Raw genomic sequence first — 13,469 nt, 5'->3', positions numbered from 1 at the left:
TATTTTGAGGTTCGTTTTATCTATTGTCTCTTAGACCTATATCTATATTTTTCACTTATCTTTCAAGTATTTTTATCTGAAAAGTACGTCGACGGTTTCACATCTTGCCAAAATATGAATAATGTCAGGATTTTCATTATCTATGGTTCAATGACAAAAAAGTCCCTTGACCCCTCTAACGTCCCACCCACCGCATTTTTGTGCATAAAAACATGTAGTATCGACTTCAAATCATGGTTGAAAAGTTAGGAACTGCTTAGGAAATGGTCCTAAATGATTGAACATTGACCATTAAAAATTTAAAAATTACATTATGAATGGGAATCAGTGTTTGCTCCCAACCCTGGAAACCCTTCCCTCCCCCCTGGAAAATTCCCCAAGGTGGAACATCGAGCAACCGCAGACAAAGTACAAAATAAGTACCTCAGAATTTCGATCAGATGTCCTAAGAGGTAACAAAAGGACCAGATATCAAAAACAGTTTTAGGTCAGGGGATGTTTGGTCTCCAACTACTTTCGAATATTAAAAAAAGGACTAGAAATCTCTATTTCTGATCGAATGAGCATAGTACAGAGTTTCTACGACCTTGAGAGGAGGCTGGGACCAGGAAGGGACAGCCACCCTCATATAAGGAAGAAATTCTGCTCATTTTGGAGTTTGATATTACTCTTTGCTTTCATAATAATAGCGTAAACCAAAATATTCCCAGATATCAAGAGGGATTATATATCAATTTCCACAAGGGTTCTGCGAGGTAACACCTCCCTTCTTTTTGCCCAAAAATTTTTCTGGAGTTTATTGTAATTCTTTATTTATCTGAAGTGATTCGCTTCATAATACAGTAAAGTATTATCAAAGAGGGGCGGTAGGTCTTTGCATAGGGGTTGGGGAGGGAGTAAGACGCCAAAAGGAGGACGTTTCAATGGCCTAATTTTCAAAGCCTCATTAAGCCTTCAGATGAAAATTAAATAAGCTTTTGGCAGTTGTTGCCTAATCCTTCTTGGTTCCCAAGCTCGTATAGTTTCAGCCTACGCCTCTATCATTGGTGCTGAAGGGGATGGGGGTATTAATATTCTAGTAATGATCAAGTTCCTTTTTAGTGACAAGTAGTGACGAACTTCAAGATATGGATTTCAAGCCATTACGAAAAGAAGTGTTTTGGCCAATTTTGAGCCATAATTTCCGGTAAACCGATATATTTTTTCTTTTTTAGTTGGAGTCCCTTGGGCTAACAACTTAACGATATAAGTTTCAAGCTGATATCTAAAAAACGTTTTTGGTCCTATCAGTCCCCATTAGCGAACGAATCACGAAATAAGTTTTAAACTTATTTTTTGGGAGCTCATATCCACAAGCTAAATTAAGGTTGTCGTTAGCACAGGAACTTTCGGATGTAAATTTCAAGCCGTTCGGAGAAAATATTTTCCTGCCTGCCCTTTTTTGGGCCCCATTTTCGACGAGACAATACTATTTTCAAATTTTTGTGCAAAGTAGTCAGCTTAGTCGAAAAGTCAATGATAAGTTTTGAGCGGATGGGGAAAAAGAGTTTCTTGACCCTTTTTCGGAGACCTGGGCCATAACGTAAATTTTATTTATACATTAGGACTTCCTAAAGTCGTTCAGCCAATTTTTGGGCTACTCCACCTTAAAAATTGAAGGTTTTTTTTAGCCCAAGGAAAGATCCCTGAAAGTTTCATTCTGATGGGAAGAAAAATTTTCCCCCTCCTTGTGAGTGTTCGACCTCAAAACATATGTATTTGTGTTTATTTTAGTATCCTTGGCCCCGGGACTTAAGGACATTGGTTTCGCGCTTTTGAAAAATACAGGTTTTTTGCTGTACCTTTGGAGAAAGAAATACTTAGTGGTTTTTTTTTTTGTGAATTGTGGTCTACTTGGCCAAAGAAATCAGTCAGTAAGATATATTTAGGCTGGTTAGAGAACGTTTGCTAAGGAGATGGCAACTATGGACTTATTTTAAAAATACATTGACTATGAAAGAAATTTCTAAGCTAAAACAAGCAAAAAGAGACATACTAAAACCTAAGACGATTAGAATGAAAGTCATGTAATAATCAAACAGTTCGTGATAACGAATTGTATATAAGGAGCAAATCGGCTCAATAGTCACTGAAACTCTAAAAAACGGAATTTTGACATCAATATATACATCACAAGAATTAACTTTTTATGCTGATTCCAAATATATTAGACTGATTAAATTTAGCGGTAGGCAAACCATTAAAAGCTACGAGCCCAGCAAAATTTGCTTGATTTTTCAGAGAGTGGAAACACCCCCAAAAAGTCAAGGAATGTTGATGAAAATCACATAATCAGATTCAGCGTATTAGAAAACCTAACTGTAAAAGTTTTAAGCTCCTATTTGCAAAAATGTTGAATTTGTATTTTTTAGCAAAATAATTTTTTTATTGTATTTTTTTTTTATTCTTCGCAAGAGTGACCGTATCGAACCAATGGTCTTATAAGATCTGGGATAGTTTATTTGAACGAAAATCAAAATTTCTAGTACCTTTTTTAAGTGGCCGAAAAAATTGGACGGCACCTAACCTCCCTCCTCTTTTTGCCAGAAGAAAAATCACGAATGCGTGTTTCTTTATTGCTTTTTTCCCAGGGGTGATTGCATCGGACAAATGTTCGTAGAATATAAAGAGATGTCTCAATCAAACGAAAATTAAAAGTTCTAGAGCCCTTTTTAAGTATCCTTGCCTTTAGAGGCACATCAGAGACGTTTGCTTTGATTCGTTTTTTTTTGCTTATATTTGAGTCGATAGGGGTCACTATAATTAATTTTCCCTTTAAGACCACACACCCTAGGAACAGCTCTATACTAAACCCCAGATTTTCCCATTCATAAATAGCTAGAAGATGTACGCATAGCAAACGCATCTATGTTTAGTCAAACGTTGATTGCCTAACTTCGGTCGGTATGATTATAGGGTTAGATTGGGCTAGGACACAAATGCGATTTATAGCCTAAATTGTATTTGGAAATTGTTTTAATGGGGCACTGAACAGTGGCGTAATTTCGTCAAAATCCTAGGGGGGGCGGTAAAGTTGGAGCTAACTTTCCCAAATCAATTGAAAATGACTGTAAAAACTGAAAATAAGCCACCTCGTACCAAAAAGGTGTTTTACATTAAAATTAAATAAATAAAATATAAAAATAATATAAAATAAATAAATAATAAATAAATTAATAAAAAAAAATAATAAAAAAATAAATTAATAATAAAAAATAAATAAGTATAAAAATAAATAAAAACTAAAGAAAACTGATCCGTTTCTGTTGATCCTTCAATTGTGCAAGCTTTTCTTAGTTTTGACAAGATTTTTGAAGAACTGAATTTCAGCTGCAGGAGGGGAGGGGCAAACTGGGATCTGGGAGGGGCAGTTTCCCCTGGTCCATAGTAAATTACGCGGTAAAATTCTAGTTAATTGACTTCTTGCTGTCTCAGAAAGGGTTTAGGTTAGGAAAATGAAACTTTCAGGGATGGGTCTACACGCTAAAGTATGTCCTGGGAAGGAGTTTAAAGTACCCACCTTTGCTCCTTCTCCCTCTACAGCGCCCTGAAATTTGCCTACATGACAGGTCTATACCTATTGAAATTTTGACAAAACAACATTTTACCTTAATTTTCAGTAACTAGTTGCTTTTTCTCTGCCTTTAGTTCTGAAAATGCAATTCCTGTTATTTGAGTAGAATTTTGAGCCATATCAATATTTTTTTTCAAAATTTAGGAAATATATTTGCATATCTTTAAAACCTTATAAAATGGAATTGAGCAAAGTTATGAAGCTGCAAACAATTTTGTTGTACTTCAGTCAAGCAGAAGATCTATTTTGCAAGGTTTCACTTTTATAACACACATACTTTTAAAGGTCATCAAAGGTCAGGGCCCTCTAGAGGGAGAAGGAGTGGAGGTAGTTGCTTCAAAATACCTTCCTGGGACATACTTTAGTCTGTAGATTCATCCCTAACCTAAACCCTTTCTGAGATAGCAAGAAGTCAATTAACTAGAATTTTACCAATTACGCCCCCAGAATTGAATAGTATTATTCTTTTTCTTAGTGTAATAACTAGTTTAGAACAGCCCCTTTGCAAGTGAGATAATACGTTAGGCTATGCAGATACTTAAAAAAAAGCGGTACTTGTGAATTATTCAGAACACACTCAATAAGTGAATAACCTTTTGTCTTTGTGGCTATGAAACCGGATTTTCTCATAAAATGTACCTTCATCGTAGTTTGTTTCACGAAAGGACCTAACTTCACTTATTGAGTGAGTTCTGAATAAGTACTATAAAAACCGACAAAATATGTTGTAAATCTTTTACCACAATTTTGCTCGAAACCCTGCCTTAAAAAAACAAAACATGTAATAAAAACCTAAAATTACAATTAGCTTACCGAGAACAGCCTTTCCTTTCAAATCCTAATTCTTGTGAATACTGAACTGATTGAGACGTGCGAATGGATTTTGTCGTTGGCATAGGGTGGTTGTCTCGGAGACTAGCAACAGTTAAATTTTATTGTGTTTAAGGCTAATGGTCTTTTTTGTTCCCGCCCAATTTCTGAAACAGATTCTAAGAATCTTAATAACGCCACTGCTAGTATCTATTCGATAGCAAACTCGTTTATGAGACTTGACAAAAACATAAACAAGTGGGAGAAAAAAACAAAAGATGTTTGTTTAGCAAAAGCACGTTAGATTCTACGGAGATTAATTTAAATGAACAGGTTATGTAAAAGAAAATATACCCACTGCTGAGCTAAAAATAGTGTTTTCTTTTGCACATCAATTTAAAGGGTAATCCTATATTTTTTCGCTTAGAGATTTTGATTCGATGTGCATTGAATGCAAATAGTAGAACTTGTACGAAAAGTAGACAAATCTTTTATTTTCGAGATGGGTGTCTGTTTTGAAATGTAAAGCGTGAACTCTCCCAGACCTCAACCGAGACCGAGTCCGTTTGGAAATGAAAATTGTTTGGCTATTGGGAGAACCCTTGGGTATTGAGAATTGCAAGCAGTTAGCCAGGTGGGTGAAACACCCACCTGGCTATTTTCTTTTAATCTTCAGTTCTCGAAGTCCACCAGTCCCCAAACTTAAACCTCGTCATGTTACTTCTGAATTCCTTTTTACAAATTGTGATGAAAATGAAATAAATGAAATAATTATATGTATGAAATAACAATCCTGTGGAGTAGATGAAGTATCGTTAAAGCAACAAAAACAATTGTTATTTCTATTTTGACTCATCTGATTAATTTATCACTTGAAGAGGGAACTTTTCCAGAAAGACTTAAATTAGCCTGAGTGCTACCCCTTCACAAAGGGAAGTCAAAAAATGAACCGAGTAATTACCGATCCATTTCTATTTTACCTTTTTTTCGAAGATTTATGAGAAAGTAGTCCATGAAAGAATGTATGATTACCTCCAGGAGTAGAATCTTCTGTGCGATACCCAACTTGGCTTTCGCAAAGGACTTTCTACGGATATGCACCAGCTATCTGGAATTCAATCCCCTTGGAAATCCGGAACTCAAATAACCTTACTACCTTCAAGCGAGCAGTGAAGGGTCGTTCCAGAAATACTGTTTAGATTTGAATATCATGCGGTCCTCCTCTTTTCGATCTTTTCTTTTACTTTCTTTTTTTTTTCTTTTCTTTCTCTTCGTCACTCCCCTTTTTTCTCTTTTTTTTATTTTTTGATAAATCCAGTTGATTCGTTGTTTCTGTTAGTTGATTGTTTAATTATTCTTTAGTTAAGTTTCTGCCCTAGTCAAGCACTTTTGTGCTTTCCTGGCAGATTATGTACATGTAATTATGTGTTTTTATTTAAATATATATGATTGAATTGAATTGAAGAATTCCTGCGAACAAAACTCTAGCACAGCTTGCATCAAACAATAAGTGCGTAATTGGTAATTTGATGTGTGTGTGTAGACATGTTCCTGTGTTTGCGTACGTTTGTGTTTTTGTGCTCCTCAATCTCATCCTGCTAAATAACTAAGAAGACTAATCCGCCATTCCATCATAAATTTACTATGAAAAAGTAGCACATAAACAGAATTGATGGAAATAAAACTAATTTATTGGGAAGATAACAAGAGGAAAAGTTTGTGTAAAACGAAAAACTCAATGCATACCCGTACTAATGAACTTATTTTGGAAGAAATATAGCCTCTCACGCGCATACGGGTTAAAGCACATAAAAAAGAATTTTTATTGAAATAGAAGAAAAGTGATAACAGTAAAAAGTTTGGGATTTCTCAAAAGGAATTTAAAAACCCTTGTCCATCGTATCTGCCCCCATTAAAATACAACAACGAAAACAAACAGTCCGCACATGCAAAAGTAAACTACCCAAAGAAAAAGGATGAATGTTTGAGAGGTTTTTCACTCTCAGAAATCATATACCTCAGGTGGCTAGTACCAAGCATGGCAGAAGTGTGCCAAGCATAGCGGAACTGTGAGAACAGTACTAAGAGTGAATGATCTGTGCCAAGCATGACATAAGTATCCCAAGCATGGCAGATGTCTGCTAAGTCTGATACAAGATCGTGATTTCATAGCAATCTGGGAATGTACATTATACAATTAGGCTAGTGAGTTAAGTAATTGAAAATTAAAGAGCCATTTGAAACAGACGGACAGAAAATAAAATCCTTCAATGATCTAAATGTGAAACGGTCAAACATTACTGTCTATGCATAATTGACTGAAAATGAAGAGAAATAAAAATAAATAATTATACCAAACATAAAAGAAATGGGTACTGCTATATACAAATAATTAAATCCTAAACGATTAAAAATTAAAATGAGTGCTAAAGTTAAACCAAAAAGGACACAAATTACTGCCCATAGGAGTTCGACTAGAGTTCCGTTCTAACCGTAAACCAAAATAAAAAATTGTCGCTAAATAGAATCTGTAAACCTTAATTGTTGATGTTTCCTGTAATTAGTATATTAACCACTAAATAATTATACATTACACATTCAGTTCATTTTCAATATCTTTCCAGTCACCTTGATTTTTATAGTGTTTTTTTTTTTGTCAGTATTTTGGAATTAATAAGATGAAAGCTATTTTCCTTGTAATAAGATTAGGGCATTAACGTTATTTTGTGTTAGGGCGAGATGCACAAGATTTCGGAAAGAAACTTAAAGACGCTTTAATTAAATACCAAAAATGAACGAATTGTACAGAAAACGTAATAATTGTAGGAAAAACTATAAAAATCACAAATACTAAGCCCAAGTAACATACAAGAAATTTATAAGAAAAAAACTAAAATTGTTTGTATTAAATGTATTTAATATACTTCAGACCAGATAAGAAACTTCATTATTTTTGGACATTGACGAAGAATGAGACAGAAATTTATGGAGGAAAAAATAATTTTCCTTGCCAATATTTTTTAACACATTTTTTTTTATCAAACACGAAGATTTATCTATTCCAAATGAGACCAAATTATTTCTTCAAAATCACTGTTTTCATGCATTGAGTTCCTGGTAAATTCACTGTTCTCCCCCGATCCCTTCTGTGCGTTTTTTTTCTTGCTGTTCACTTCAACTCGACTCAACCTTCTTTTTTTTCCTCTTTTTATTTCTTGAGACAAGCTTGAGTCCTTCGGTTGGTGGGCTGTTGTACATTTTACAGACACAGGTTCTCTGATTTCCATATTCCTTGCAACCCTTGAGTCTAAAATTTCAGGAAGTAAGGATTCATTCCAGAAGGCTTCAAGCTTCGGAAATATTTTTTCCCAGTAGTCTTTCGATCGGTGAACTGTAATTATTTCCCAATCCTCAATAGAGTTATAAACTATTAAGTGGCATACCATTTTATCCAGTATCTCGAGTTGGCCTTGTATCTGGGCGAAATACCTGTGATTTTTTTTACCTGAAGACCTTCACTGGATAATTCAAGAAAAAATGCTTTAACTAAGGATGCACACTGAGTCCTATTTGATCTCCCTTTACGACTTTTAAGTTGAATTTGTTTTCATATGCTTCTAGTGCCACTACTTCTAAATCTAAGCCCTTTTTCATTAGGGCAGAGCAGAATCTAGGTCCCAAGTTTCGAATTTGCTTAACAATTGGGGCAACTCTGGTGCTGTTTTTTCTGGTTGCAATTCTGTGGAAGTAACTACTAGTTATTCTCTTAGATCTTTCTTCAACCCAAGTGTCATTTTTGGATTGGCCCTTGGTACTGTTGAACAAACAGCTTATACTGGCAAAATCCAATTTTAAATTCTCGTCAGTATATTTTTGTATGGCCAAATTCATTTCATCAGAAGTCATATCTGGCTTATTGCAATTTGGTCCATAGTCACGATTACCAAAGTTATAGTTTCTATTTTTTAACTTAGCAACGTGTTTTCCTCCAAGAGCACTATAATAACTGGTCAAATTACGTTTAGATATTACACGGAGTTTAGCCGTTTTATTACAATATTTTTTTGTTACGCTAGAAGGACTAAGCCCAAAAATATTTTTCCAAGCTAATTGATGCCATTTTGGACCTGAATTATAAGCAAGACTTGCTCCATGAACTCTTGCATGATATGAACCTCGTTTAGACCGGCTTATTTGCTTTCCTCCGATGAATTTAGCAACAACTGACATGTAGCTTTCAGCTAAGTTTGTAGTTGCGTCATTTCGAAGCTGCTCTGCTTTTCGACACACAATATCGACCTCTGTCATAACATCTTCAAACACGTGCAGGGGAAAATTATTCCACCGATCTTCTATTTTACTATTCACGGTCAATTCAGCAATCTTAGGACATCCAGAATCACATTTTGTGTGGTTTCCGAAAACATGGTACGGACCTCTTTTTAACAAGATTTTCAATTCTTCTGCTGTTCCATTATTTTCAGAATTTATTTTTATCGCACCCCTTAAATTTTTTGTCAGTTGCTGGATAATTCCTCGGGGAAGACATTTTGTGTACAAACCTTTTTTATTGTTGCACAAATTATATAGATGGGCTGTATAGTTTTTTGTGACGTGATTTGAAAATTCATGTTTCCGTATGTTGGAACCGTAGGAAACACTTTGTTTTAGCTTATAAAAAACACTGGAATCACCGTCACCGATAAACTCTAAAAACTGTAATCCGTGCATCTCCTCACTGGAACGAAAGCCTTCAACTAGAATATCTGTTTCCATGCTCCTTGAATTTCCGTTATAATTCAGAAAGCAGAAATGATCTTTGGGAATTACTTTGGCGTTTGCAGAAGAAAAACATATATAACAGTATTTATTTTTTATGCCAACATATAACAGTTTTTTCGTAAATGCATCTATGATAACTGCAACACATCCTTTGGCCGAATAATCGTGTCCTTTGCTACGCTTATTCCAGCCTCCATCACATATCACTTTTGTCCAGTATGAGTCCTCCTTATACCTATCATCATGAATGGCTGATTTTAAGGCCTCTCGTCCATTTTCTAGCAAAATTTCCGATAAACTATTCATCCAAGCATTACCAAGCTGCCTTTCAATACGGGAATAAACTATTCGTGACATTGGTTTCACTCCAAGCACCCCGAAGAATTCACACAGTGTAGAATACCCTCCTCCACTACCCATGGCTCCCCAAACAGCCTTCGAATTCAAGCAGCCTTTAAGACTTGATTTTTTTTCGGAAAAAGCAACCTGTGTCTGGTCCGTAAAACTTGAAAGATATTCTTTTACGCTTGTTGCTGGACATTCTGGTTCACCTTTAATCCTCTTTTCCCAGTTACACTTATTACACTTAACTTTCAGTTCAGTTTTCAGGCCTTTCTTTTCTAATTGCTTTATAATCAATTTTCCGTGATCGCAACTGATTTTGTGTCTGAATGCTGAAATTACTTCAGCAAGGAAATACCTTAGATTCACAATGCAGTTTCCATCTGGAATTCCAGATAAGTCTATCTCAGTATTCGTATCGGGGCAATCAACACCGTAAGAACCACTACCGTTTCCCAATTTATTTGAATCGTCTATGAGAGGATTTGCTGAAAATTCTTCTGAAATTTTTGATCCATTTGACAAATTATCTTTATCTTGTTCTCCAAGCAGCACCTTTCTAAAAAAAATGAAAAGAACCATAGAAAAACAAAACAGCGACCCGGCTCAATAGTAAACGAAAGTCTAAAAAACGAAATTTTGATACTAATAAATACGTCAAAAGAATCGGATTTTAATTAAATTTAGTCCTACCCATCAAAAGATAAGAGCCTGAGAAAATTTGTCTTATTTTGGAAAAAAGGGGGAAACACGCCCTAAAAGTCATAGAATTGTTTTGCCAGAAGACTGATCAAGGGTGCGTGTTTATTTGTTTTTTGTTTTCTTTTTCCCAGGGGTGATTGTATCGACCCATTGGTCCTAGGGTGTCGCAAGAGGGCTCATTTTAATGAAAATGAAAAGTTCCAGTGCCCTTTTTAAGCGACCAAAAATTGGAGGGCACCTAGGCCCCCTCCCACTTTCATTTTTTTTCTCAAAGTCAACAGATCAAAATTTTGAGATAGCCATTTTCTTAAGCATAGTCAAAAAACATAATAAGATGTCTTTGGGGACGACTTACTCCCCCATGGTTCCCGGGGGAGGGGCTACAAGTTATAAACTTTGATCAGTGTTTACCTTGACCTGATGCCCACTTAATTGGACAATCTGTCTTGGCTTTTTCTACAATTGGCCATGACTTGACTTTTCCCACAACTATTCCTTTTAATTAAAAGTCAACGGTTGAGGGGTTTTGGCTGAGGGGGGGGGGGGGGTAGAGGGGAGGGAGCTACGTTGAAGGATCTTTACTTAGAGGAATTTGTCACGGGGGAAAAGAAATTCAATGGAGGGGCATAGGATTTTCTAGCATTATTAAAAAAAACACTGAAAAAATAATAATGAAGAAGTTTTTCAACTGAAAGGAGCAGCATTAAAACATAAAACGAACAGAAATTATTACGCATATGAGGGGTTCATCTCCTCCTAAATACCTCGCTCTTTCCGTTAAAGTAATTTCAACTATATATTCTACGGACTTGGTGATTCTAGGGTCATTCTTAAAGAACCGGGAGAAAATTTAAGCTTTAGTGTAAAGAGCGAGGTATTGACGAAAGGGCAAACCCCCTCATATATGTAATACAAATATACAAAGTTCTAGGTGCTTTTATAAGTTACCAAAAATTGGAGGGCAACTAGACCTCCTCCCCCACCCCATTTTCTTCAAAATCGTCAGAACGAAAATATGAGAAAGCCATTTAGACAAAAAAAGATATGCAAATTTCGTTGTGCGGTTAGCCAAATCAAAACATGCATTAATTTAAAAACGTTCAGAAACTACATAAAAAAAACAGTTTTTTTTAACTTCAAGTAAGGAGCGTCATTAAAACTTAAAACGAACAGAAATTATTCCGTATATGAAAGGGGTAGTCCCCTCCTCAACGCCTCGCTCTTTACGCTAAAGTTTCTTATTGTTTTAAAAAGTATAGTTGTGAGAAAGAGTCAAACTTTAGCGTAGAGAGCGGGACATTGAGGGACTACCCCCTTTCATAAACGGAATAATTTTTGTTCGTTTTAATGTCGCTCCTTACATGCAGTTAAAAAAAAACTTGTTTTTTTTTATTTAATGGACAAGAGGGAATGAAACTTGTATATGTAATTTTTACTTACCGGTATTTTAAATTCAGCCACCTTTTGTTGATAATTTTCTTCCTCATATCTCAAATGTCTTATTGACTTCAGTTGACAAGTCAACTAATCAGAGACACAATGCCTTGGAGGCGTAATGCCTAAAATTGGATAAGAATCCCGCCTTTTTTTCTATTGGCTGATGAACAACGCTATTAAGCCGGAAACAGGGGTAAAATAAGTAAAAAGTAAGCACATTTTGAAATTGTATTTTTCTGATTTTGCTTTCAAACTATTTATGATAGACATCAGAAATTTTCTGTAATGGTTGTAGATTATAAAATCTACATATGATCCAAAATTCTACCCTCTGGAGCCAACTTCATACCTTCTAGCAAGAAAAATGTTGGAAATTAAAAATAATTTTTTGCACCGTTAAAAATAAAAATATAACAATTCTGCAACCAACATTTTTTTTTAAATACTGGCAGGATGAACTAAAAAAAAAATCTACTGTCATTTCCCATCCACTAAATTTTTATTCACCAAACTAAAATAACTTGATTTCTTTTTTTGCACAATAGGTAAAGCATATACAGAAAAAGTGAAACCAACATTTTTTTCCTTTTTAACTCGAGAGTCATCAAAAAAAAAATCAGTTCAAAATCACCAAAATCGCAGAAGTTATTCATGATTTTCTATCATAGGAGAAATAGCATTGGACACAAATTAAGACCATTAGCCTTAATCCAACGCCTCAAGATGTGAAATATTGTAAGAGTACATAGAAAAAATCAACCAAATAAAATCTGGAAATACAAATGAAGGAATCTAGATAGATAAAGGCCAAAGAGCCTTTGGGGAAATAGTAAAATGTAATATTGTATGTGTGTTTCGTGATGAATAAATCTTATCTTATAGAACCATCTACATATATTTAATTACAAGACTTCTGTAATTATGAAATTGCTAACAAATTATTGAAGCACACTTTTCCCCGAATTGATGTTACACAGGTTATTACTAGCGATAGTTTCAAATGACAATTTACGGCACTTTGTATTTACCATGTGACATATAGCGATCGCAATTTCTGTCTGTCTGTCTGCCTGTCTGTCGGTCCCAGTTTTGCTAGTTCGGGCACTTTCAGATGAGCTGGGACGATGAAAGTTGGCAGGCATATCAGGGACCAGACCAGATTGAATTAGAAATAGTCGCTTTCCCGACTCAACCATCTGGGGAGGGGGAGTGGAAGGACTGTTAATTCGGAAAAATTAGAAAAAATGAGGTATTTTTAACTTGCGAACAGGTTATCGGATCTTATTGAAATTTGATATTTCGAAGGACTTCGTGTCTCACAGCTCAAATCCCGACCGGATCCGGTGACATTGGGGGAGTTGGAGGGGGAAACCGGAAATCTTGAAAAACGCTTAGATTGGAGAGATCGGGATGAAACTTGGTGGGAAGAATAAGCACAAGTCCTAGCTATGTGACTGACATAACCGGACCTGCTCTCTTTTGGGGAGTTGGGGGGGGGGGGATTTCCAGTGCTTTAGCGAGTTCGGTGCCTCTGGACGTGGTAGAACGATGAAAATTGGTAGTCGTGTCAGGGACCTGCATAAATTGACTTGATAACAGTCGTTTCCTCGATTCGACCATCTGGGGGGGGGGCTTGAGGAAGGGCAATCGTGAAAAATGAGGAATGTTTATCTCACGAATTGGTGATTGGATCTAGATGGAACTTGATATTTAGAAAGATGTTATGTCTCAGATGCTCTATTTTCAATTTGGATCAGATCCGGGGACACTGGGGGTTTAGGGG

The 13,469-nt window shown here is 35.6% G+C and overlaps 2 protein-coding genes across 2 annotated transcripts in view; both read right to left on the bottom strand.

The window, feature by feature from the left end:
- Window positions 1–4,558, bottom strand: part of LOC136024690 (uncharacterized) — a 62,803-nt gene extending 58,245 nt beyond the window's left edge. The window contains 1 exon segment of the mRNA XM_065700107.1: window positions 4,427–4,558. The gene's annotated coding sequence lies outside the window, so the exon portion shown is untranslated.
- Window positions 4,552–12,375, bottom strand: LOC136024759 (uncharacterized). Its single transcript, XM_065700210.1, has 2 exons — window positions 11,690–12,375; window positions 4,552–10,106 (listed from the first exon to the last, which is right to left on the bottom strand). The coding sequence occupies exons 1-2, from the start codon at window positions 11,734–11,736 to the stop codon at window positions 7,970–7,972; spliced, it is 2,184 nt and encodes a 727-aa protein (XP_065556282.1). The 5' UTR covers window positions 11,737–12,375; the 3' UTR covers window positions 4,552–7,969.
- Window positions 12,376–13,469: the final 1,094 nt, after the last annotated feature.

The sequence above is a fragment of the Artemia franciscana genome, chromosome 3 (assembly GCF_032884065.1).
Source record: "Artemia franciscana chromosome 3, ASM3288406v1, whole genome shotgun sequence".
Classification (NCBI taxonomy): domain Eukaryota; kingdom Metazoa; phylum Arthropoda; class Branchiopoda; order Anostraca; family Artemiidae; genus Artemia; species Artemia franciscana.
The sequence above is the reverse complement of the archived record's forward strand: the minus strand, read 5'-3'. Positions and strand labels throughout refer to the sequence as shown.